Source organism: Morone saxatilis, unplaced genomic scaffold, assembly GCF_004916995.1.
Source record: "Morone saxatilis isolate NCDOM2014 unplaced genomic scaffold, NCSU_SB_2.0 Contig15, whole genome shotgun sequence".
Classification (NCBI taxonomy): domain Eukaryota; kingdom Metazoa; phylum Chordata; class Actinopteri; family Moronidae; genus Morone; species Morone saxatilis.
The window spans coordinates 10,192,915-10,219,356 of NW_023339707.1; the positions used below are offsets into that span (position 1 = coordinate 10,192,915).

A 26,442-nucleotide genomic window follows, 5' to 3' on the forward strand; every position below is an offset into this window, starting at 1 on the left:
GCTATACAAATAAAATTGAAAAAAGTTAATTGAATTGAATCAGATTGACAGTCTGGCCTCACGGCAAAGGGGAGCCCAGCCAGATTCATCTGGAATCAAATACATGCTGTCTTCTGGCAAAATAAAAATGTAATTGTTCAGACTATCTCATTCATTTGCCGCTATCATGGCTTATGTTGCGCTTTATACTATAAAGGACAAAAGTCAGATTTCATTAACAGCAGACAAAAGAAGAAAAGAGTGAGAAGCAACAGACAAAGACTGTCTGTAATGTTCAATATGAGAGCTGATGAAGGTGTTGAGGTGTACAGTTTATTGTTGTTATTATATTTAAAAATTTAAGGAGAAGAAAAAGAAAAGAGTGTATGAAACAGTTTAACTCCCAGTAACAATAAGCCTCCAAAGCTTTACAAGGAAGACATAAACAGCTTATGAAACTTTCTGCTTCCTTTAATAATATCTCATAAACATATCTCATCCCTAAAGACCTTGACCAGCTTGAGTTGCTTGTTCTTGATATTCACAGTAAAAAGTATTTGAGTAAAAAGACAATATCTGGACAAGCAGAGAGAGTAAAGATCACAGTTAAACCGTTGCCCATCTGTCTCAGTTTTGCTCACATGACTTGTTAAAATAAATTTGTTTTATTGTTTTAAATAAGTTTGCTACGTTTTTTGAAACAGCTATGATGTCTTGTAAAGAACACAGTGAAGATACTGACATTGTTTTTTTGTTGTGCCTAAGAACATGGCAAAACTACTTTCTATTTAACAGCTTATATGTAACTCCTGATTATGCCAATAGATGGCAATGCAGGGTCAGACTGAGAACACACCATGCCCTGGAGGATTGTATGAAAAGAAAGAAATATGCTGAATCTCCTTTGTCAGATGCAGTAACAGTAAAATCTTGTTATTCACTCTTACTGCATACCAAAAGAGTGTAATTTAACTCCATCGTTGAGTCATAAACAAACTCCATCTGAAGTATCTGACTGGAGAAAAGTGTGTGTGCTGTCACATTGTTAAAGTGCAGAGATATGAATGTAACTCTACAGGCACAAGGACCCAGCATCCTCTGACTGGGTTGCTCAGCCTGCAGGTTGTGTACTGGGATATTTGTCCAAACAGGACTGGAGTACATTCTTGTGTGCAAGAAGTTAACATGGAGAAACACTGGTCGGCAGTGTGTGCACTAATTCTAACACTCGGTGCATTTGTGCACTTTAACATTGCTTTTGCTGCAAAGGCTGATGGGAATTTAACAGGTAGGTTTGTTTTAACTCAGATTTGTGTTTAATGTGTAATCTGCCAATTTACTTCTGAAAAAAGTGCATGTTTGTCTTTTTCATTCCACAACCAAGTTGTTTGGCAACCAGACACCTTCATTAATGTAATCCCACTTACCACAGCTGATGTCTCTCCTTTTCTGCTTCACTGCCTTTCTCTCAGTGATTCTTCCAAAACCAGGCCACTGCCCACGTCTCCTTAATGTTGTCCCATCACATAAGGGGTGTGAGTGTGATGAAGACTGTCCTGCAGACCACAAATGCTGTGTCTTTGACTGTGGAGCTGTCTGTGTCCCTCCTGCTTTCAGTACGAGCCACAATGTTTAACTTTTTCTCTATGTGGGCAGCTGTTAAATCTTTGGTTAAATCTTCTCAGTGACCTGGATGGAGAGTCCATAGGACAACAGAAAAAAGTCCCTTCCAATCAAAAGCCATGTTTTGAAATTTCAGTTTTAGCCCTCTTTATATATATTAATTTCTCTTGTCCCTTCAGCCAAGCCAGGAGTGTGTCCTCGCAGGCGCTGGGGCTTAGGGCAGTGTGCTGAATTTTGCTCTGATGACAGTGACTGCCCCAATGATGAGAAATGCTGCTACAATGGATGTGGACATGAGTGCACTGCTCCATATACAGGTTAGCCCCCCCCCAATACTCACTCCAGTAGTATGTGTGTGATGTCATTAATGTGCGTGAGTAATAACTGTTCTTGTCTTTGGTGTGTCAGTGAAGCGGGGCCGCTGTGCTCTGCCCAAGGGAACCCCTATGTGTGCCGAGTACTGCTACCATGATGGTCAGTGCCCAGGAGAGCAGAAGTGCTGCAAGACAACCTGCGGCCACGCCTGCAGCGAGCCGTGCTGATAGGACAGGCCTGCGTGTGCACAACAACACAGAAAATGTATTAAGCGATAGGAATTTTGTATCACTTTTTCTAGCTTTTCATAGTAGCACAATTTAGTGCAACGTTTGAGCATTGGTCTGCACAAGGTCTGATTGTTTGGGGGAGAAAGTAAATTGCTCCTTATATAATATAGTCAAGGAGCCTTTTTATGTGCCTGTACTTAAAGTACCAAGAAATATCTGCACATTTTCATGAATACAGTTTTGATTGAGTGTTTAGTTCTACATTATATTATCACACAGTCCGGAAGAAACTTTGTAGGATGTTATTCATAGTCTTCAAAAGACCCACAATGTAAACTTGATGAGTTTACAGCTTAAATAATCTTACTTGATGTCAATAACATGTTGGTCAAGTAACAGTATGTCTGTATGAGTAATACTGTATATTCTAGTATATACTAAATGGAAGTAAGATATGTACTGTACTTATATATGCTGCCTGTAGAGTTTCAAGGTATGAAGCAAATTGCATTTCTTTATATTACAACCAATAAACATGTTTCAAGAACCTAGAAATGCTTCACCTTGCTGGTTATAGGTTTCCAGTTTCACAAGTCTCTTTTATGGGCTTTTCAGACGGGAGCTTGGCTGAACAAACAAATGATGAAATATGCCAAGAATGGAACGTGCTTACTGGCAGAAAACAAGACTATTTAAAGAGGTGGCCAAGAACGTCTGCTGCCCTGAGATTTTAACACTGTTGCACCACAACCTCACATATCTTAAAATGCAGATCAATTTGCTTTTTATATACAGCCAAAATTAATTTCATCATTTACAAAAGCAAAAGCATACTCATCTAATCACAAACATATGTGCTAAATAAAGCGAAGGCTATGTCATTCAGAGTTGTGACAAGCCAACTGTAAGACTATTTGCTCAGAGAGTTAATGTAGTTTGCAGCTGACCAGATCTGAACATCACTTATGTGGAATGCAGCTTTTTCCTTTGTTTTTGTTCCACACGGTTGCCAAACGTGCAGGGGTGAGAATCGGTGACCGGCCAAATACAGAGACGTCTGTGTTTGTTCTCTCAGAGTCTGCCAGAAGTGGGGCCAAGTTTGTTTACACAAAAATGTGGGCACTCAGTGGGAAGTAACACAGCTCCAGCTCCGGTGCAGTTTAGAGTGATGGACCTTTTTTCACAGCTAGTAATTTGAATAAAAAGAAGAAAATATTTTTTTTTTATATCAGTTTATTGAAAAGGCAATAAAGAAAAGTTTTGCAACTCACACAAAGAGTACCGCTTCAAACATTCACATTCTGCACACAGCAAGTGAAACAGAATGGACTTCTGGGCAGATTAACATAACACAGGTTGTTAAGCTCTTGCAGGGTAGTATTTCAGGGTAGGGAAAGGTCATTTCCACAATGACAGATTTCTATTTGCTATAAGACACTGATGAGTGAAAGAGTCAACAACCCGAAAAGTTGCGCTTAACATTCAAGCATGCATCCAACAACCAATGAGTGCAAAATAAAGGTTTGGTAAGAGGGAGGTTTCTTTCATATAGAACCAGTAGTTCCAGACAAGTAATGTTATGCTTATGTCCACCCCCAAAAACAAAATGTAAAAAATTATGGTTTTGGTAGTATTTTTGTAGGCATAGGCTCTTCTCTTATATATTAAAATGACTATATAACTAACTATAAAACATGTGTTAGATAATACAAATGAATCAGGAACTGAATTTTCCATAGTTATTAGATTTGTTGTCTGTTGACACACGCTGTGTCAATTTGTAGTTGTACTCAGTATTTGATATCCTGTCATAACTGAGGTTTGAGAAAATGTAACATTCTGACTGAATAAATTGTCCTCTCTCTATCTGAGCTCTCAATAGTCTCATATTTGTGGAAACATAATTCTATCATAATTTCCTCACGTTACCAAAAAGCCTCAGACATTCTGGCTATATTATGATGTAGTGAAGTTATGGATTCAAACATTCACAAAACAAAAACAATGGAACCAGTTGCCATTGCAGCATACTGCACAGCTTTGGCTCCTTCTGCTTGTTAAATAATAACAAAGCTCTCACTTCCCATCCAAGAAGACAAATGTCAACATTTTCTTACATTGTCCTTCACCAGCAGGAAATGATCCTGAATACAAACCAAAATACAAAACCTTCAAGTTAAAAACATTCATATCAGTGCTCGACTCAGTTTATCCCTGAATATCACATGTTTACCAGTGGTTTAACCAAAAGGAAAACTTCCTTTCTAAAAGCAGAGCAAGTTGGCATGCATGCTCAGCCTCAGAGTGGCGGCACGCCCCGCATCTTGCGAATGATGTTGGCTATCCGCTTGGCCAATCCCGGGCTGGGCTCTTCTATCTGGAAACTCCGGGTCAGTAGGTTGTAGAGGGAGCCATAGCCCACGGCCACAACGGTGCAGGTCAGGCAGATGACATTATAAGGCATGCTGAAGTCCGGAGTCGGCAGGTTGACCAGCAGAGGCTCTGTGTAGACGCGCACAAAGTAGCTGGACTCCTCTTTACAGGGAAAACTGGAGGGAGATGGGAAATTTTATTTCAGTTTTCCAGACAAACGTGTTTCTCTATGGGAACTCAAACAAGACATGAACATGTAGTAAAAACAGGCATTTTCCTCAGAACAGAAACAACTCCGTACTTACAAGCTGCTAAAAAGTGGACGTTCCCGAGTGCTGTTCGTATCCATGGCGACAATGCTTGGTACAAGAGAGCTGATTACTGAAGACCTAAATGTTTAAGAAACAGACATTTGAAAGTCAAAAAGAGCAATCCGCTCTTACAGCCCTCAACATCATACAACTACTACAACTTTTAAAGCGACACAAGAAGCAACCTGTGTGCAACTTCTTTTTTCAGTTTGGAAAAATATATGCATACCCAACGTAGAAGCCGTGGTTGGGATCAGGGGTATATTCAGTCCACTTGAGGAGAGCCCTCTCAAACTGCACGGTAACCTCGGTGACAGAGTTGGGAGGAAGCTGGACCAGCATCTCCAGCAGGTGGGGCCTCACACGATCCTTAGACGGTTGGTAGTGGATGTAGCCTGTCGGAGGAAAAAAATATGAGTAACCACTGACAGACCATAGCCCCTCGTAATTTTACTCATATGATACAATATGAAAATACTGCATAAATAATACTTATTTCATATGATGTATATATAATGTCTGAGCAAATAGGCAGGGAGACCTAACTACAGCTTTCATATGACTTGTTCTCCTCCTACTGGTGAAAAGAAGCATTACATGAAACAATGATTGAACTGTAGGGAAACCAGGTAGAGTATATGTAACTCGCTAGCTAGTACAATAATTTTACTGATCGAATTTAATGCAAAAAATTCCCACAGCAGCATATTCAAGAAGTTAGTAGAAGTACAGTAGTAGTACATTATTATCATTTCCAAAAATGGCAAAAGTTATTTTCACAGGTACAAGAGCAGAACTTGGTTTGAGGGTGGGAAATTTGGAAAAGACATTTCTGCTGATTATTGTTCAACAGGATTTGGGAGGAAATTGTGAGTTATTCTGCACATAATTCTGCTGTGCATGTACAGTACAAGTAGTGTCTTAAACATAACCAAACACTGGTTTACTAAAGTAAGGTAATCAACCAACATAATTAACAAAAATATTCCCATCATTTACACAGAAATGTTACATTGTCTGAACAGCACTCTTTGTATGAGGCTGGTCTGATTTCTATAATCGTAAAATTTGTGGTTGTTCATCCTTCTTATGCTTTCTAAAGTGACTCACTGGGCTTGTTGTCCTTTCCTTTGCTGGTGACAGTGAGGGTGTGGATGTAGAGACGAAGATACCAAGGCACTGAGTCCAACAGCAGGACGGGGAAAGACCTGTAGGGATGGTTGTTGTACATCAGCGTGTGAATCTCTCCTGTCTGCAGCCCGTAACCAGCCACATAACGCTCAGCGTGGAGCAGAGGACGCAGCATGTCACCTGCAGGCCAGAGTACGAGACAATGAGGTTTAATAGTTGACCATGTGTTTAACATTGCAGCAGAGACAAGTAATGTGATAATAAAACACTGCTGATGTTTAAATTCAAAATTTAGTAGAGCTGAATATTATATCTGATGCTACTTCATTTGCAAATCAGGACTTTGGTCCGTTTCTTTTCTTGAGCGGTTACAAAAACAGGTTTCACCTTAATGTTTGAAAAATTAACAGGGGATTATGTAACAGGAACAAATAGGAACAGTGTCACTTTGATACAAAACACGAAGACAACAACACGTTTACACATGTTGCAGTCTCAAAGTGACTTCAGAGGCTGCTTGTTCAGGGCTTTCTGCACCAAAACAGAAGGGCACTTAAAATTATGATTACTAGGCAAACACAGACAACACTGAGAACAATATGACAAACAGACACAGCTGTTAACTCCTTTATAGTCCTTCTCGTTGCATCCAATAATAAAGACGACTGTATGTTCAGCATCTTACACCACGCTGTGTGTCATGTTCTGTTGTTCTCACTCACCCTCACTGGATTTCCAGCGGATCAGCAGGTTGAGGGAGCGCACAGTGCCAAAGGTGATTTGTTGGGTCAGATCGTAGACAGAGAAGGTCCGTCTGTCCCCCAGGACCACTGCCTGGCTCAGCAAGGGAGTGTCCGGGCTCACCTCAAACTGCTCGCCCTGCACAATGACATCAGATTTTCATCAGAACAATGATGCACCCCTCTATACATAATGTTAAAATGTTAAACTTATAGAAAACATTAAAATTGAACTCTGCTCTGTTTTAAAAAACCTTCAAAACGGCACCTAGTGGAGTTATGGTTAGATTCAGCGTTACTAAAACACAACATGTGTATCCTTAAGCTCTAATAAAAGTGTTGATTGTATTTCCTTGCTCACACACGTTTGAAAAGCTAAAATTTATATTTTAAATACTAAAAGTATTTAGTATTTTAAATCTAGCATTGTTTACTTCACTGCCTTTGTTGGTGCATTGCAGCACACAGGGACGCGCTCATAAATAAATGGTCCATAGCGCTACTAGAGGTCAACAACTCCACTGGGAACCTTTAAATATCTTCACCTTGATACTGCTTTGACAGTAAACACTGATCCTTTTTTGCTTTCTGTGAAGTTTCCATTGAGGGAAGCCTAATTATTTAAAGGAGATATTTCATATGGGATTCAAACCTGAGGGTTGTCTGTGATGTCGATGTAGATTTTACTGGAGGAGGCCAGTGGACAAGCTTCTGTCAGGGTCCGGGAAAACATCTTAAACAGAGACCACTCTGGAGGAACAAACAGCTTAAGTTAACTAATGCTTTTTTCCCACTACCAAACCTCAGAAACTATTAACCTGAATGCAGGAAGAATGTGCTTTTTGCTCACCTCGTTTGCCCTGTGCAGAGTTGTGCAGGTCAAAGACCACATTCAGCGTTTGCCTCAGCTCCCAGGATGTAGTTTTGCATTGCCAGTCATGACACACGGGTCTGATGTGCACTGCCTGGGAGTGAAAACTGCTGTGGAAGAGTTTCTCTGACTTCAACAGGACAGCGAGACCAGCCTGCATGTGAAACAAGAAGAAACTGAGGCTGTAGTCACTGACTTTCAAACACTGAAAGTGAGTCTGAAAATCATACAAAAAGGAGCACACAACCACGCACACAGACACAGACACACACACACACACACACACACAGGGCATTTCAGTTCTCATTGACACTCACCTTGGATCCACATGGCAAGAGCTTCTTCCAGGGTGTCAAATTCTCAGTGCAAACAATCTCTCGTGGGAGGGTGGCATAGCGAAGGAAGCGGTGGTCCGTCTCTTTAAGTTCAACAAAAAAAAATAGACAATCAGTCTACATGCAATGCAGTGCATCTTGGACAGTATCTGTAGCACCTGCATGCCGCAGGAGTTTAAAGCGTCTAATCACACCATTAGCTTTACAAAACGTAAATGGAAACTGAACAAGCCTCTCTGTACCGTTGCCTATACCCAGCGGCTTGAAGGACGCACTGGGCTGAACTGTGTTGGTGGAGTCAATGAAGTTCAGTGAAGCGCAGAAGATCCCCGACAACACATTGGTCAGCTCCTTCCACGTGCCATCCACACTAAAAAGGGCCGAAAATGGTATGAAAATGTATTAAAAACACATATTAGACAACTTTAAGAGAGCGAGATATAAAGAAACTGTATTGAAAATGTTCTCTATTATCTATATCTATCTATCTATCTATCTATCTATCTATATCTATATTCTATTAATATGCCTATATAATAATATAATAAAAATGCCTCTCTGCACACGTCCCTGATGAATAAAGAAGTCTGATATACCTGCCAGACACATAACTTTGTGTTCCATTCTTTTCACTGTGCTCACTATTCTTTACTTTACGGTGTGGCCAATTTTCCCCCTGTTTTCTACAGAGTTAGTTATGTCCTACATTTCCAGTTCCCATGACTTTTACCAACCAGCATAGACCTTGCTTTTAGCCTGAGGTAGCAGCATGGTAATAAAAAAAAATAAAAAATGAGCCAGTTTGTGTTTGTATAATGATGCAAAATGATGTGGCTTTGGCATTTTGTATGACTAACACAAAACCCTGATGTTTACCAATGACATCAGTTATAGAAAGCTAAAATCAATCAATCAATCCGGCATAACAGAGTGATGTCATAAAGTTCTGACCAGTAAGCCAGAGGATTAAGTTAGCTTTAAAATGTACTTTTTTTATTAAAAAAACAGAATATTTATTTCACCTCTGATGCTCTTCAACCACTAGAGGGCCGTACTCACTCTGTCACAGAGTCCTGGAACCAGACCCAGAGTTCAGCCCCAGGAGGGGACGGCTGAAAGGGCTGCCCCCACTGCATGGTCCTCCAGTAGCCCTGCGTGAAGGAAATATGCAGCTCTCGCACCGAGAACTTGGAGATGACCTGGCCCAGAGACTTTGGAAATAGCCGGTAGTGGGACACTGAGAAACATAATATAACATCACACATTTTAGGGTCAGGGTGAGAAAAAAACATGGTCTAATGATGTGAGTATGAATTAACAATAGAAAAACTAGGTTTGTAGAAATATTCTATTTTCTAGACTTGTGTGAGGCTCCAGTTGTGGTAAAAAAAGAAAAAAGGCTGAATGGTACTTCTGTGTCCTCAGTTTCACGTTACTGAAATGTCAATATGAATTTAATACAATCATCAAAAACTGTAATTGTCCAAGAATTTATGCTGTTGTAAAGAAAAATGTGCCTACAAGTAACAATTTAGACTTAAAGACCTTTACATGTCAGTGAGAAGAGAAGTTACAGCCAAATTTAAAACTGAAAAGCTACAAAAACCTAAGCGTGCAGTATCAGACCTTTTCACTGTTTTGATCAGATTACCTGGGGATCAAGAAACCACCTATGAACCTAATTCATACACATTTACAATCACAACTGGAGATAAAGTGAAACAGTTTGTGACTTTTTCACAACTTTCATATACACTGAGATAACCACTATCATTTAAATGGAGGGTATGAATTTCCAGACGCATTATTTTACCATATAAACACTGAACACCATATTTCTGACTGCCAGTGAATGAATGGCATGTTCACTGACGGACTGCTAACAGTTAGCTCACCTTTATTTCCTCTCATGAAATCAGTTTCCCACACGGTGCGGAACTGGAAGCTGGCATAGATATCTCCTGAGTGCAGAGGTCTGATGACCAATTCCTCCTGAAAGTCGTCTTTGGGCCGCGGTACCGATGAGGGCTCCCCGGTTTCAGCGGCAGAAGCGTCCTGTTTGTGGGGAGCAGCATCACCCGGAGTCGGCTCCTCCACCGCGGGCTGCTCGGCTCTGTGTGCCGCTGTTTCTGTGGCTGTTTGTGGATTATCGACAGGAGTGGCAGGGTGACCATCGTTTAGGCTCGTTTCTTGACTGTCTACGACAATAAACACCGACAAACTACAAAGAATGAGCAGCGCAGCGGAGTTGCTGCACCTGTGAGCTGCCATTTCTGTCTTCCGGCTGTGGTTTACTTCCGCGTTGACGCGTCATACGTGGAACCAGCCAATGGGCTGCTTGCATATTAATTCCTGTGGCACAGATATGAACCTGCTTTGTTTTAAGCAAAATGTTTTCATTTTTATGATATTTTACGAGTAAATGCTAGTGTTGAAGCATTACACATATATATTTTACTTTATTTCGAGCTATTATTCAAGAAGAAAAAGTCATTTTAATTCATTTTAGATGTATTTTCTATGTAGAAACGGTAGCATATAGGTCTTGACGCAATAATTCGCTATCATAGATTAAAACATAAAACAACCAGATCTGCAGTTTTCTTACGGCGTTTTATAGATAGCCTACCTGGAGGTAAAAATAAAACAATACGGAAATTACATCGCATAATAAACACATGTTACATTTATTTCTGTATATATATGAGTATATCATCACTTGACCAACATCATGTGTCCATTGATGCATTCTAACCAATTAACCATTTGCAATATTATATGAATTAATTCAGCATATAACAATGATTGCTCGAATTAAATTTCATAGCGTTACCTGGGCTGCTTACACCAATAATGAAGCTTATGGACCCCAAATAAGGGGAAGGGCAAAAGGGGGAGCATACATGATACTGGTGTGTTCCCTAAAACCATAAAATACATAAATATTCGGTATAATAATATATAATATAATGTGTGCAGCATACTAGTCGCTGTGTTGAAGATTTGGTCGTGTTGCTGGACAGGGACGGGCATCATCGGGGGCATATCACCCCTCCCACATCCACACATCATCGCGCGCACAGCCCAGACACACACACACACTTTGTACACACAATTTCTGCTCAGCCATGGCTCCCTGGTAGATGCTCAAAGCGGCTGTTGTCAGAGCGAATTAAATCTGCACTCGCTCGCTGCTTTCCTCCTGACCTTGCCTGCCTCTGGTTGGGTTTTTAATATTTTATTCAGGATTCCTGTGCTGTCTCCCCATGGCTACATCGGATGGACTAGACGGCTGTCTGCAACGAGGCAGATCTCAAAGTGACCCGAACATACTCACCGAACCGGGCATCGATTTGGATCACGGCACAGGTAAGACAGACGCGTCATTGTCTGGGCATTTATTTGCAATAATGTGTTTATGTTGCTGTTTGTTTGGAGATGCAGCGGTTTTACAAAAAAAAAAAAAGAAAAAAGAGGCATCCTCGCTTGCCCAGTGGGATATCAGAACACCAAGGGATAATTAGCGCATATGCTTCCAACCTCGGACGTAAAATACAGTGTGACACTGAATCGTGGAGCTGCAAATTGAAATTTAATGTGCCATATCAGCGTCTATGAATGGCTGCATGCCCCTCCACATTTGCGCTTTATAAAGACGCCTGTAGCCCAATGGGCTGTTGTGGCTGTGAGTAGTATTTAGGAATCAGCGTGTAGGCCGTTTAATATGAACATTAACGCGTGCAAAATGTACAGTATCATTCGCCTTCTGCACGATGCCGAGCTCCCTGTTCTGCGTGTGTATTTATCATCACAAAATCCGCATGCATGTGTGCTCCGTGATGTATCTAAGCCACCATTATAGAGCCCCGTTCTTCAGGAGCCACATGGGTTTCGGCGTTAGGTTTTGGTGTGTTGCCTGTAGAGAGAGAGAAAGGCACATGCATGTCTTTTTGCATTAAGCCTATATAGCTTTGACCCTGCGTATTGACAGCCCTGTCTCCCCCCCAACCCCCTCCCCTCTTCCCCATACGGAACTGATCACTGTTGTGATCAATGAGCGTCCACGTGATGCAGGCTATAGGTGCGATATATCTCCAGTTCAGCACAGCCATGCACTCACAAAAGATCGACCCACCAATTCATTTTATCCTGCAGGTGCGCTTTCCAACATGGAGCCCTTGTTTATCTCTGTGGTCTGTTAGTCATCCCCTCTGCATATGGAATAATGAATTGATCTTTCATTAATAAGTGGAGAACACCAGGGAGCAGTCCTGTTCTGCACATCTCCGATGAACTCTTGCAGATAGACTTGGTTCTTGCTGTGTTTGCTGTAAATGTTTCTCGCTCTTGATTTACCAATATACCTTCAGTGCAAAAAAGATGGCTTGATTTTTTTATGTAAGTGAGGCTATTTATGGTCATTGTGTGGGCTTGGAAAGAGTCATTGCTTACTCCCACACATGGCGAGTTTTACGCACATGAAGAATGCTTGACTGAATGATTCAGAAAAAACAAACAGTGTCATTCACCTATCAACTGTTCACTAATGAGGCCCCGTGTTTTTCACATCTCTAAATCACACCTGTCTGCACTCATCAACTGCCCAAAGCACATTTTTAATGGACCCTTGCTGAATTCAACCCTCCTATGGATGATTTAATTCACACATAGGTAGATGTGATAATGTCACACTGGGTCTTGACACCTGAATAAACAACACAGCAGTTTGGTAGATCAGCAATGCTAGTGATGAGAGCTAAAGCTATTAGGGAACACTGAACCAGCCTCTTACACTGGAATATGCACAACTGCATTACTGTCTAAGATGTGAATATAATTTGCAAATGAAAGACACAGTAAATACAGTTGTCACTGCAAGGACAATGTCAGTGTCTGGTGACCCAAAGTACACAACATCGTCCACCCCCTCCCTCTCTGTGTGGATCATCAGTGCGCTAGCGTCTGGGACACCAGTCTTTGCCAAAGGATTACTTTGGCGGACACTGCCTTTTTCCCTCAACACAGTGGCCCTTGCAGCTGCAGAGGCTGACACTGTATTCATCCACTTACTCAACACTGGAGAGAAGAGTCAATAGAGACAGCAGTTACAGCTGACCATTGCAGAGAATCAGACCAATGTTTTTCTCTTGAATGAAGGTGCAGTAATCATACAGCAAGTCAGTGAAGTCAGTGTTAGGCATAACATTTTATAAGGGTTTAGGTTTGACTGATAATATTTTCTGTATTTTTTTTTCTAGAGCTTGTGTTGTTCACTTTCTGTATAGAAGTATCCTCTTTGAGCTGCTGATTTACAACTATATTTCAAAGTTATTTATGTACGTTAGTCTAGTTACAGGCGTAGCAGTATAAAAACTTGTTTAGTGAGTTTGTTCAGACAAGGACCCTTTAGATTCTCCTGCTAATAAAATGTCACTTTCACTCAAACTTCCACTTAGTCATTGCAGAGTGTCGACCAAGGTAATGGTGTGGAGAGGACACCTTGAAGCTTTGTGGACAGGGAGCGTGTCCAAGCAGGGCTGTCCCTGTGGCTTCATTCCATAAAGTAATTCCACTGTCCTATAGAAAGACGTACAAAAGTGTTACATAGGACACATACCAGGACAGAATAGAATAGCAATATCAGTATTAATACACAGTATAAATACATAAATATGGTTGCAACTATTATGTCCATTATCAGTTAACCTATTTAAGTTTTGATTATAATATGTAATAAAAGAGTAAAAAATGCATATCACAATTTCCCAGAGCAAAAGTGGATGTCTTCAGATTGCTTATTTAGTATGACCAACAGTCCAAAATCCCCAATTATTCAATTTACAACAGAGAAAAGCAGCACATCCTACTCCTTGACGAGCAGGAACTGGCAATTTTTGGGTCATTATTACTTCCTAAACAACAAAATGAAGAAATACATGATCAAAGTTGTTGTACATAGACTTTGTTTATCAACAGTTGATGAATCAACTGATCGTTTCAGGATTACTGTAAGTCCAAATGAGCAACTACTCCACTATACTCCATAAATGCTGTGATAATTCATGGAGAAAATCGCTTTCCACTTTGCCTTCCCTCTTGGGAAGTCAGAGAGCAGGGAAAATGAAAGAACAGTGTCTCTAGAGCTCACAGGAATCTGTCATGTTGCTCAAGGCGACTTTAACATGGTGGAGCTTCGCTTACATGGCGGCTTAAACCTGCGAACAGTCGGCCCCACTTTGTTCAGTTATAGGACAGTGTCTCTTACCACTACTGTCCACCTATCAGTATTTTTTGTAGGGCTCATCCTCCTCCACCGGCCTTACTGATACCTGGATAATCCTCTCGGATCTGACATCAGAAGAATCTCTGAGGATTGCAGGTATAAGTGGAGCCCCCCTAATGAACAAGAAGATATTAAACCCTGTGAAAGCAGTGACGATGACTCACCCCAAGCCAGAGCAATGTCTTGTACATAATACAACCCGTATGCTTAGGTCTTGATGAGTAAATATGGTCAATTCTGAGTCAGCGGGTCTTATATAATTTGTTTCCTATTTAACAAAGCTTTGTTTAAAATGAAGAATTAATAATGTACACAAAATTCTAATTCTAATTCTAAAAATCTATCTATCTATCTATCTATCTATCTATCTATCTATCTATCTAACTCTACTTTTCTGAATGATTGTGAACTTGTTGTATTCAGCTGTGGATAAAACAACAGCGAGAGCAACAGTGACAGAGAAGTGAGAAGTTTTTTTTAGTCTAAAAAAGTGTGAAGAAGTGAGAATCAGACACCAGAAAAAGAATTCCTCTATTTCCGTTTCCACTCTGTAAATATCTCAGTATGACATCATGCTGTATTTTACTAAGCATTACTAAGCGGAAATACGCCTCAACACATTCGGATGTAGTAAACTAATTGGCAATAGCAGTTTTATTAGAGATTAAATGTGATCTTTCACACAATAGAGTAGTAGTAGTCAAGTGACAGTGATATTTCTGTCTGTTTGGATGACATTCTTCCTGTGTTGCATTGGAAAGAATGTATTTCTCATCAAAGTAAGCATAGTAAACAGATCTTTACAGATTGAAATGCACATGGGTGGGTATTGTAGGGCAAATGCTGATTTTAATTTCCAAATTTTACAAGTGGCTCCATAATGTGTAGCCCATAGCAAATTCTGTTATATGAAAAGTATTCTAGTATTCTTACTAGAGCTGAAATTATTGTTGTTTTTTGTTTTTATGTTTTATTTGCACATTTTAAAAAGGAAAGATCAAGCTGAGAAAAGTCAATAGAAGTAAAAGACGTGCAGGTGAGGTAGGAATCCACTATCTACGCTTATCTAAACACCTCAGTTAGTCGATGGACAGTTACATCGATTCCAGCTTCTCATGTGTCAGGATTTGCTCCTTTTCTGTTTTACGTCACTGTAAACTGAACATCCCGGTTTCTTGACCGTTGGATGGACAAAACAAGACATTGGAAACATCACTTTGGACTCTGGGAAATTGTTATTGCCGTTTATCAGTATTGTATGACATTTTAAAGACAAAACAAATCGTCTTTTTTTTTTAGAAAATAATCTGAAGATTAATTGATCATGAAAACGATAACTGGGTGCATCCATGGCGGCTTCCGATATGTGCTCACTGGTCAAGTCAATGTCTGATGGAACCTTGATTAACAAGTAAACCTCTACTGTACTTGTGTCCGTTTGTTTTTGAATATTTATTTAGCTATCATCAAGGAGAACACGAGAACACATTGACAGAGATAGATAGACACACTCAAGCTTACATTATCAAGATTATACTATATCTGGTCTTCAGAAGAACCACCTGCACTTTTATCAAGCCCAGGATAATTAAGTTCTTACTTCCTATTTTCAGTAGAGGAGCTGTAATTCACGCCAGAGTCACGACTCATTCGTCATGGTCCGCCTTAAGGGATTGTGAGTCAGTCAAGGCCACCTGTTAGTAGTAGCCACTGGAGAGCTATTCATTTCTCTCCTCCATGATGCACAGAGGTCCTCACAGAGGCCAAGGAGAAACACACAGACATCTAGAAGCTGAGAGAAACTTCCTGGTTGCCTAACAAATATGTTCACTGTTTATTATTATTGATGCCGTTGAGGCTGTAGGAAGTCTTAAAATAGTGCTACATATCTGTCAGTCCATGACTACAAGCACTATTAGTCATTCTATAGTTTACTGTATTGGGATGGGCTATATGAATAATAATCTATAATACATATTGTTTTATGCAGTACTACTCATATATAGAGATGTGTGACAATTTAAAGGAAAACTCTGAATAAATGAGGCGAAAAACACAATACAGATACGTCTATACTGGGCACTGGAGTAATGTGGTAGCACTCTCCACACATGAGGGAATATCTTTTGAAGCAGTGGTGTTCATCCCTCCAGTGGAGGAGAATCTATGTCAAGAAGAATTGCTGTAAGCGGCTGGTTACGTTGGTTCCTTTTGTTACCCATCTGATTATTGATATTGTTAGGTTTCTGAAAGTTCTATTGGAAAACTGTTTAAGCAGTGAAAATAAGCTGGGAAGGTGTCTTCTGGCCAATCAGGTGTATTATACACTTGACAATCAAGGCACTTCAAATCGATACAGAAAAAATAAATTCAATATTGCCATAGAGCAGTCCTGCCCACGGATTTCTAAAACTACCAACACCAGAATTATTAACAGAATATAACAGAATACCTTTGTAGGTATTTAATAGCAATACCTCTACTGGATGACAAATCTCTTCTTCATTGTCTCATGGATAGGGCTGCAACTAGCTCATTTCTTTTCATTATTTATTCATTTGCATCCATTATTTATTCAATTAATTGTTCACTCTGTAAAAATAACTTACTCACCTTCACAATTTCATCACAAAAGAGCCATCAAATGTCTTGTTTCAGCCAATTAACAGTCTAAAATCAAAAAATATTAAATTTACAATGATATAAAACAGAGAAGCAGTAATTTGCTTTGCTTTGTGTTAGTCTTTCTCCTCTCTGTCTGCAACTGTACTGTCACATTGTGGATCCATGGCCGCTGAGTAGTGAATGAGAATAAGCTGCATCTGGACGCCTTGTTGAGCTCTGCTCCCTGTAGACGCGTTCACTGTCTTTCAGCCGCCCATGAAAATGGAGCACAAAAATGACGCCAACAACAAAAACCCTACATCATGCCTGCTCCCTGTGGATGTGGGAGCAGATTAGGCATTTGACAGTGTTTGAGCCATGTGTTGCTGCGGCTGTTATTTGCGTGTGTACACCTGCGTGTCTGCGTGATTTTTGGCGTGTGCATCCATGTGTGAACTGATCTGCAGGAGAACTGGCAGGTCTGTGCTGACTCGTGCAATGAAAAGAAAAACTAAATCACAGCCGGAATATGCTAGAATGAGACAGTCAGGCAGTTGAACAGACAGCCCTTGGAGAACAGAGAATGAAGACCCAAGCAGCCCTAAACACCTGTCAGAGACCCCAGTGTAAAGGCAAAATATAATGGAAATGTTTAGCCTTTAAAGACTGAGGTTAAATGGAGTTCAGGAAGTTGCATGTACTATGCTGTGAAGGGTGAAGAGCTAATAGAAGAAAGTCCTCTGGGCATCGTGTCTGTAGAACAGTGGAGACATTTTTTGGAGTAAAGGAGAAGAAAAGAAGCTGGAAGGGAAAAGGACAAGAGACTGAATTAGCGAGGCAGAAAGGAGATGGAAGAGAGGGAAGCAGAGCAAGGAGAGACAGAGATGGGGAGGCGGCGGCCTTCATTGAAAGAAAGCCAAGAAGTTGTCCTTATTGCTAACTGGCCGGTGAGATGATGGATGGTCTATAGGAGACCATTAACAGAGTGGCTGTGGCTGTGTGGGTCTGATTTGGTGAGCCTCAGCATGAGCTCCAGTATCAGGACAGTCTTTCCATGGATCCTCTGCAGACCTTTAAGTGACAATACTGACTTCCTCTGTTGTAGTTGATCTACATAAGATTTTTTCATTTTCTCATTTACTCTCCCTGCTAATTGGACCACACCTCTAGTTTTGCATTTCTATGCTATAATGCAACTATTAATGCCAATAAACAATATGAGAATCAACTTTCAGAGACTTGACACCTGAGATGAATAGGAGGTACTGCTCTTGTTGGTGCATTCAGTGAAGCTCTGACATTTGAGATTTACTTAAGACCTATCTGCTGAAAAATATTACATCCTTAAGCTACTTAGTCAGAGAATTAAACCTGGTGAAAGACAAACAATAAACAAACATGGACATTGTAAAAACGCATAATTTTAATTTTTGGTGATATTTTCAAGCATGGTTGTTTTGTCTGAGTAACAGTTCAAAACCCAAAGATATCAAAGGTCCAGGTCCTCCCAACTCTCCCAGTCAGTACGCTTGTAACATCCACAGCAGCCCTCCCAGTGTCTCTCTATCTATCTCTCTTTCCTCTCTCTCACACACAGAGAGACTCATAAATCGATGTAGTGTATCTTCACACCTGTTTGTAGCCGCAATGTCCCTCTCTCATAACGAACCTGCCAGATTCAGTCAGAGATAGATGAAGAGGGCAGAGGGGAGTCCCAGGCCCCATGGCAGATAAACACTCCTGTCTGGGACAGCGAAAGATAGGGGACAGGGAGAAAGGAAACACAGAATAAAGCTGGAGTGAAAAAGAAAGGAGAAAGCTCATGTACCTAAGGTATGATGAGGTTTACTAACAGACATTGAACCATCACAGAGATGAGAGAAAGTGGTGTGAGGCTTTCATAGAGTGTTTGATAGGCACTTACACTACAGTGTTATTGAACATCTCTGCCAGGGCCTCTCAGGAGATGGTAAATTAAATACATCCAGATCAGATAACTGTACTAGAAAGTATACCGTAATAGAAAGGAAATGAATCGAAGCTTTTCATTGTGTTGTTGGACTGATTGTGTGTGAAGCAAAGACAGTATCTAGGAGGAAAGTCAGTGAAGGGTATTCAATTCCACTCCATTCATGAAAATTAACAGTAGTAGTACGTTACAATTTATGACTTGTAGATTTTCAGAATTAAGCTCCATCACTCTGTTGAACTGTCACGTATCAGTCATACATCAGGCAACAATTCTCTGCTTCTAACTTCTCTAATGTGAGCATTTGCTGCTTTTCTCTGTTCTTTATTATTGTAGATTGTGTCGGGTTTTGGACTGTTGGTCTGCAAACAAACAATTTGGAGACTTGGGCTCTGGAAACATTTTGTTCAGTATTTTTTGACATTCATAGACCATAGAACGATTAACTGATTAATCATGAATGAATATAGACACTAGTTGCTGGTGAACACATTAGTGGATATTGAGAAGTGACTGCAGACAGAGAGTTTGTGAGGGCACTATAGTGCATCATTTTTACACCTAGCGCTTAATTGAGATAGTGGAAAGGAAATATATTGCACTAGGGTGCAAATAGGGTGTGATTTTGGACTTGAGTCCTTGTTGTATTGTAGTGAGCTTCAGCACCATGGACAGCACCAGCCTTTGCATTGCAGCAGGCTGCTGCTGAACCGAGCAGAGCCATATTCTGTGTGCTGATAAGTCTGTCCTGGATCACAGATGCCGCGACTCAACCAGGGCTCTTGATCTGCTGGGAAAGAAACCCAGAATTTTCTATTTTTTTTCCACCGATGACACATTAATGAGGAAAGCACACTGTGCAGATCCAGGCACAAATTCCATTTAATTTAATCATCCCATACATCCATGTAAGCCAAAAGCCCCAATCCAATCCCATTAAAGCTGCTATTAGAACTGTAGCCAAGCCCGGAGTACAGAGCCTGTGGTCATTATTGATGAGTGAGTGGCTTCTAGCAACTTCTTCATCAACACTGATTCATCATATGGCCCAAACTTGTTTGGTCACACAAGTGGATGTGTTTGTGCAACTGGGCAAAATCTTTTGTGGACAGTTTTCCTGTCTGCCATCAGTCCCAGACAGTTCTCACAACAGATTCTACTGTCGGACTGACTCATTTTTGCTCCAGTCAGACCAAAACTGTTTTCAAAACAGCAACATTTTCTTCTACTGGCATCGTTTCAGGCAGAGTTACAGAATCTAGCTTGTCATATTTATATGGATCTACTTGTCGGGGTAAGACCAACACATTACTTTGTGATATCTAACAAAGTGGGAGCAGTGACTAATCTTGAAATTACTAAATGCAGTAGTAATATCATTACTACACACGTCACATTTGATATCTCTGGCCTCTCAATAGAGGCAGCAGGCAGCATATATGTCCTGTCCTTAGTATGTCTTCCATGACATGCTTGAAATCGCTATTGACATGGATATTACATGGTAAAATGACAACCATGCATGTAACATCTCGCCTGTTTAAGCATATCCATATATCCATGACAAATGAGGTTACTGGAGAGTTAGCGCACTGACTCGTGTCTGTACTGTCTGACATCACAAAATGAGCTGTTGGCTACTGTTCATTCTGGCCGGCCATGATCTTTGTGAGGTCCAGCACATGGGATGAACGCAGCTTTTCGGACAATAATGTGGTGAAAAATGTCATGCTATTTTTACTCTTTTGTGTTTCCCTTGAGGAGTAGTAGCTTTGCACACACTACTGTACACTATGGCTCCCTGTTCTAGTCCCAGCTGCTGCTCAGGCAGTTACATCAGGTTGTTTAAACTGTCCCACGCTTGCATTGCTGCACACTTGAGGGAATCCAATTGTGAGTAGCACCCTTGCTGTGGGAACTTGTTTGGAGATTACAGTGCTAACAGTGATGATTTTTACTGTTCCTCTGTGCACCTCACATTATCTTTCCTGCCTGGAGACTATGATGTCTCCTCCACGCAGAGCGATGGGAGCTCTGAGGAACTGAGCTATCCGCTTCTGTATCAAATGTAGAAACAATAATAGTGGTTTCAGCAAAAATTTACTCTCAGTCTGCTTTATATAAATGTTTCAGGCACTGACCTGAATCAATGGAAATAACAGGAATAAATTACACACTGTTGCTCACCCACCTGACTCCTGATACTGGAGTCTATAACTAGCCTTGTTGACTGAAATCGCCCACGCCCTATTGAAGACCCACATCTAACTCACCTGTGCATAAACTTTGAGAGTACTGGCTGCTTTCAGGAAGCCATGACTGCTTACACTTGCTGTTATCTTGAGGAACTGAAAAAGACTGAGTAAGTAGGAGTTCAGGATATTGCTCAAGGACACTTTTAAAAGTGTTGATAGACACATTGGCTGCTGTACGATTGAAGCTGTGACCTTTTTGTTGGCGGGAAAGTCGTTGTAAACACAAGCCCACCTTTTTAGAGAATAGGGTCTAAAAGCGTAATTTTAAAATTAAACCATCTCTGTGAAGAGGCGGATCCTTTGCAAGCAGCACCTTTGAAGATATAAGGAGATGAATGAGTCAATATGAATCTTGCAGTTTGTTAGATTAATGTGATAGACTGCAGGAACAGCCCAAGGTACGAAGGGTGAACCAAGACTTCCATTACCTGATTGGAGGGAGCTTTTTGATGGAATAGGATGAGATTTCTTATAACGGGAACGCAGCCCAAAACTTAACTATGGACTGGAAGTTTTCTTGGACACACTCAGGGTTTTTCTTCTTCTTCTGGTGGTGGTTGCTGTTGGGAGGGCAGGTTGGAGGGACGTTTTCTGAGGCTCGCCCTATTGTGTGGGTGAAAGGAAAAGCACTTTTAGCAGGAACATTTTTGGCCCACTGGGTGGATGTGACGGCTGCAGCAAGGTTTTCACAGTTGGTCAAAGATAGCCTGTCTTTTTTTGGTTGAAATGCAGAGGCGTGTCTGTGTGTAAATGTGTCATGTGTGTATGCGCTTGTGAATGTGTGTGTCATGGAATTATCATCCATATTTTATGTATTTGTGTAGAAGTAGTGGTACCCATTTTCAGCATTAATGGTAAATTACTGTCCAGGCCAACATCCAATTAATTAATTGAAAAGTGCAAACCTTGCTTTTATTCAGTCTTAATACTACTTAATTTGTTATAAATGTCTTATTTCGTTGCCCAGAAAACAAAAATAAAGTACCAATGTACAGGAGATTTTTGTATTTGTGTTTTTATCTGTGCTGGTTTGAAGTGGGCAAGTACTTCCATGCACCAATCACAGTTTAGCAACATTTAAATAAAAATATGATGACGGATGATGTGTTGTTTGCTTGAGTTTCCAACATCAGATCAAGCCACCCCACCCACACAGTCCTGATGAAGGAGGTTAGCTTTTTGAGTTTTCAACTGTTAATAAATAATAACTAAGGATTTTAACTTTGATTGCTGCTTATTTAGTCATGAACATAGTCCCAGTCACAGATAATAATCTTATAGTAAACCTGAGATTTAAAACCAAGTTTTAAAGGATCGGTGTGTAATATTTAGTGGCGTATTCCGCTCGCCTTCCACGCGTGTAGGAGAAACTACTGTGGCTGCGAAAGACCAAAATGCTCTATCTAGAGCCAGTGTTTGGTTTGTGCATTCTGCGTTACTGTAGAAACATGGCGGACTCTGTACAAGAGGACCTGCTCCCTCTGTAGATAAAAACAGCAAATTCTAAGGTAACAAAAACACAACAGTTCCTGTATTCAGGTGATTATGAAAACATACCTATGAATATTATTAATTTGTGGCATTTTTACCTTACCTGAAGGCCACCGTAGGTTCTCCTATACATTTGGAAAGGGGAGGCATGAGTGGAGGGGTATTCAGGTGGTTGCAGTCTGCAACCTCACCACTAGATGCCACTAAATCCTACACACTGGTCCTTTAGAAGTTTGAATTGTCCAAGCCAAACCCATTTAATCATGATGACTTTTTGACAAAGCCCTTCCACAGCCACAAAAGACAAACCATCAAAATCTAATCAGTTTCTACTCGTCCCAACATATATCTGAGAAGCAGCCTTTTATCAGAAACTTAGAATGAGCTAGATTCTTGATTCTCTTTGTTGATGCCGCAGCAAAGGCTTACACACGAAGCCACCCACTAGTCCTCATTCTGAACACCAACATATGGTAACAAACAAGGGCCTCCGGCATTTCCTATTGGTTGCTGGCCTCACTGACATCATTTCACTCTCTTGATGCCAGTTGCCCACATGCTGGAGTTTCACACTTGGGCTGTAATCACTTTGATGATGTGGAGACTTGACCTTTGCAGACTCATGTTGCCTTACACCATGATACCATATTTTTCCCAGAAATTAGTTTCATTCCCAAACAAGTACACAAGTACACACATGTTAGGATGAGTCATCTTAACACATGTACATAGCACAGCTAGTTTTGGATTGTTTAGACCAGAATTTATTTATTAGGGTTAATGTGGACCACTCAGTGGGTTATACAATGTGTGTTTTTCCCCTTTAATGCTAGTAATTTAATTCAGGGTGGGCTGTAAAATGAGAATGTTTTGCTTTAGATTGGGCTTTCATTTGAGAGTTCACTCAGACGACTATTCTTCCCCCTCCTAATGAAGTACATTGTGGTATGAAAAATGGAACAAACAAAAAAAAAATGGACCTGACCTCTGTGTCCTCTGTGTTTGTTATGGTCCCCTACCTATTGTCTGAAATGCATCAATAATAAAACTGTCCTGAAGAGAAGAAAGATATTTTGCTCATTAGTAACGTTATTATTTTTGTATTGTTGAAACACTGTTCAGCAGGATGAATATTTGTGATTGGATATGCAAATGTGTACACAGAGTAATTTTCTGGGACTAGGTTCAGAGCAGTGACAAAATAAATCTCATACAAGAAAGAAAGCTTTATGAGACAAGGCTTTCAGTTACTATTAATGTCCGTGTTGGATGGACTTTTTTAGAGCCTGAATAGAGTGATTTTGTGAAGGTGTTCATTATTCTCTCTGCTTTTCCTTTAATAAATCCATCTAAACTTGAAAACTACCATTCGTGATCTCATCCTTTCTTTTCTTATTAATTCTACTTTCATTTTACGTTGCTTCAGCCCTTCTGCTCCTTACTTTCTCCCTGCGAGTCATTAGCCGTGTGCCCTGAGTGTGGCCGGGCCCCCGAGGCAGCCAGGCTGCAGACAGATGGCAGCGCAGTTGTAAAGCCAGGGGGGTAAAGTGAGGAGGTTAGCTGGCGTGTCAGCGGGTAAGGAGGTGGGCCATTCAAGGGCACATTGTCAGTTGCCTGGTTGGAAGGAGCAGGGAGGCTGGAGCGAGGAGCTGGGGCTCTGTGGGGCCTGCAGAGATGTTGGGAGTCAGGGGTCAGTCTGATGTTATTTATAGCTGTGATGAGACCACTGAAGCACATAAACAGAATTTAACAGCAAAGGTTACACAGTGATATATATTTCTTTCTTATCAGGTTTGGTTTAGAAGTGCTTGCAGCAGGTACAGTACAGTAATAATAGTCTGCAGGCATGCTAGCGGCTGTGTGAGGCTGTGTAGTGATGCTTTAAGCAAAATGCTAATGCTAGCATGGCAATGTGCTCACAAGGACAATTCTAACATGCTAATGTTTAGCAGGTTTAATGTTTTACCAGGTTTAACATTTTAGTTTAGCATATTAGCATGCTAAACAAAGTATAGGACAAAGTTATGACAGGTCATCCTGGGGGGAACATGGATTTCTGAACCACATTTCATGGCAATCTATCAAGTACTGTAGTTGTTGAGACATCTCACTCAAAAACACCAAATGTCAATGTCACGGTGGCGCTGGAGGAAAGTCATTATCGACAAAATCAATAGCTTTCATCCTAATGACCTAATGAAAGGATTCTGGGGACCATGAATTCATGTACAGTAATAGTTTCAGAGATATTTCACTCTGGATTAAAGTGGTGGACTGACCAATTAGAATGCATACAAAATGAAACTATAATGATCTTCCTCAGTTAACAGATAAACAAAAATAGAATTGTACTGTATACTATACTAGTCTTAAGTTGTAAATGTACATAAATTCGAAGGACAAACTGTATTTTCTGACTTACTTGACAACCATTCAAGGCCTTTTCAGTATTGCTATTCCAGAGATCTGAAGGCCGGTTGTGTTTGAGAGGTTTAAATACCTGCTTATAAAATAAGATGATCAATACTTGAATGTTTCAATGTAGTTCAATTTGTAAGGCAAGCGGTGCAAATATTTGAGCTACTAGAATACTAAAGTGCTGTTTTGTTCTGATTTGTCTTTTAATACTACAGAGAGAGCTTTTAAAAACACAAACCCACTCATTAGATCAGTTTATCAGGTGATTCAGCAAAGCAAGGCTTTGCCTCATACAACCTCACTGCTATAACTATGCTGTTGATATTATCCTACCCCTCAGTGTGAATCCCTTTCATTGCAAAATCTGAAAAGGTCACAGGCGGATTCAGTTGTATTTGTTGCTCACTCACATTCTTTGCCTTTGTGGTTGTCAGTGTTGCAACAAAGCAGGAAGTTGGGTGTTTTGCATTTCATCATCGACAAAATACATGTTTTTTTTTTTAAAGTTACCTTTCACTTTTAGACTTCATTCATTTATTCCTGTTGGCTAGCTCATCTTGGTCACTTGGGAAGGGGGATGTGCTCAGTGTGTACATGTGGGGAGAGATCTTATGCTCCTGAATGTGCTGACAAGCTGGTTAAGTGGGGTGTGGTCCCTGGTGGCACACTAACACTCTCTGTTGTAGTTTTCTTGCCAAGTCACATTATCACATTGCCTACTTTATTCCTCTCTTAAATCATTTTTGAGTTCACACTGCACTAATGCAGCACAGACTGTGGCATTCAAAGTTTACATTTGCTTGTATTGCTGAGGTATTTTATAAATTAAATTATGTTTTCTTGTTGGGGGTTTAATCTTTTATCTTGTGTTTATCTGTGACGCCACCACTCGATTGGAATTACAGTGTGTGCAGACTTGTGTTGGAGAGGGCTATGGGCGTACAGCAAACAGACTATTGGTCCATTGCATCAACATGACACACGGATTTAATAAATCCTATTTTGCGTTAGCATATTAATTAGAATCACGCATACTCGCCACGTGGTGCATGTAGTCCATTCATGCTTATCTGACACACATTTCGATACATCCTCATCCGGCGGATAAAAGAAATCTCCATGTGCATGCATGTGTTTTCACCTAATTCCTGTGCTCTGCCCAGACTCCTGTCATTTTCTCTGAACAACCACCCCTTCTATGAAAAATGAAGAGTTACTTGATATGCATTATAAATAGCTGCGCCGTGATTGGACGAGCCCAGATTCTCCTGCAAGCTCTTCCGTATAGCAACAGCCCCCTCCCATCTCTCCTTCTCGCCTCTTCTCCCTGGAATCCCCCTTCTCTCCTCCTCCTCCCTCCTCCCATCTACTTCCCCCTTTCAAAATGCAGACAGATCTCAGTCCTCCATGTGGTATCACCCCTCCTACCCACAATGCACTGGGTGCTGCCACTGGCTTTAGATGTGGCAGGCAGTGTCTGTGTAGGGGGCTCCTCTGCTCTCCTCTCTCCTCCT

The 26,442-nt window shown here is 40.7% G+C and overlaps 3 protein-coding genes across 4 annotated transcripts in view; 2 read left to right on the forward strand and 1 right to left on the reverse strand.

The window, feature by feature from the left end:
• Nucleotides 1–1,116: 1,116 nt before the first annotated feature.
• Nucleotides 1,117–2,695, forward strand: wfdc2 (WAP four-disulfide core domain 2). Of its 2 annotated transcripts, XM_035657166.1 has the most exons (4): nucleotides 1,117–1,267; nucleotides 1,452–1,595; nucleotides 1,782–1,919; nucleotides 2,011–2,695. In XM_035657166.1, exons 1-4 carry the CDS (start codon nucleotides 1,165–1,167, stop codon nucleotides 2,142–2,144), a joined length of 519 nt encoding a protein of 172 aa, XP_035513059.1. In that variant the 5' UTR covers nucleotides 1,117–1,164; the 3' UTR covers nucleotides 2,145–2,695. The 2 variants fall into 2 exon arrangements, with proteins under 2 accessions (XP_035513059.1, XP_035513058.1); XM_035657165.1 differs by lacking the exon at nucleotides 1,452–1,595 and having other exon boundaries at nucleotides 1,118–1,267.
• A 679-nt stretch (nucleotides 2,696–3,374) lies between these two features.
• Nucleotides 3,375–10,197, reverse strand: pigt (phosphatidylinositol glycan anchor biosynthesis, class T). The gene is made up of 11 exons (XM_035657164.1): nucleotides 9,804–10,197; nucleotides 8,968–9,145; nucleotides 8,151–8,278; nucleotides 7,891–7,991; nucleotides 7,553–7,727; nucleotides 7,355–7,452; nucleotides 6,685–6,841; nucleotides 5,942–6,142; nucleotides 5,061–5,226; nucleotides 4,826–4,909; nucleotides 3,375–4,696 (listed from the first exon to the last, which is right to left on the reverse strand). The coding sequence occupies exons 1-11, from the start codon at nucleotides 10,177–10,179 to the stop codon at nucleotides 4,447–4,449; spliced, it is 1,914 nt and encodes a 637-aa protein (XP_035513057.1). The 5' UTR covers nucleotides 10,180–10,197; the 3' UTR covers nucleotides 3,375–4,446.
• Nucleotides 10,198–11,062: 865 nt separating this feature from the next.
• phactr3a (phosphatase and actin regulator 3a) overlaps nucleotides 11,063–26,442 on the forward strand; it is a 30,186-nt gene continuing 14,806 nt past the window's right edge. The window contains exon 1 of the mRNA XM_035657614.1: nucleotides 11,063–11,277. Within this exon, the coding sequence (XP_035513507.1) occupies nucleotides 11,175–11,277 (103 nt within the window). The 5' untranslated portion in view covers nucleotides 11,063–11,174. The remainder of the gene's footprint in view (nucleotides 11,278–26,442) is intronic.

What these genes read in the sequence shown, in the direction of transcription:
- wfdc2 (XM_035657166.1), top strand. Translation starts at nt 1,165, where the DNA reads ATGGAGAAACACTGGTCGGCAGTGTGTGCACTAATTCTAACACTCGGT. An exon ending in GGCTGATGGGAATTTAACAG is followed by an intron (nt 1,268 to 1,451) that starts GTAGGTTTGTTT and finishes CCTTTCTCTCAG; the next exon opens with TGATTCTTCCAAAACCAGGC. An exon ending in CTGTGTCCCTCCTGCTTTCA is followed by an intron (nt 1,596 to 1,781) that starts GTACGAGCCACA and finishes TTGTCCCTTCAG; the next exon opens with CCAAGCCAGGAGTGTGTCCT.
- pigt (XM_035657164.1), bottom strand. Translation starts at nt 10,179, where the DNA reads ATGGCAGCTCACAGGTGCAGCAACTCCGCTGCGCTGCTCATTCTTTGT. An exon ending in GCCGCTGGGTATAGGCAACG is followed by an intron (nt 7,992 to 8,150) that starts GTACAGAGAGGC and finishes TTGAACTTAAAG; the next exon opens with AGACGGACCACCGCTTCCTT. An exon ending in CTCTGCACAGGGCAAACGAG is followed by an intron (nt 7,453 to 7,552) that starts GTGAGCAAAAAG and finishes TTGTTCCTCCAG; the next exon opens with AGTGGTCTCTGTTTAAGATG.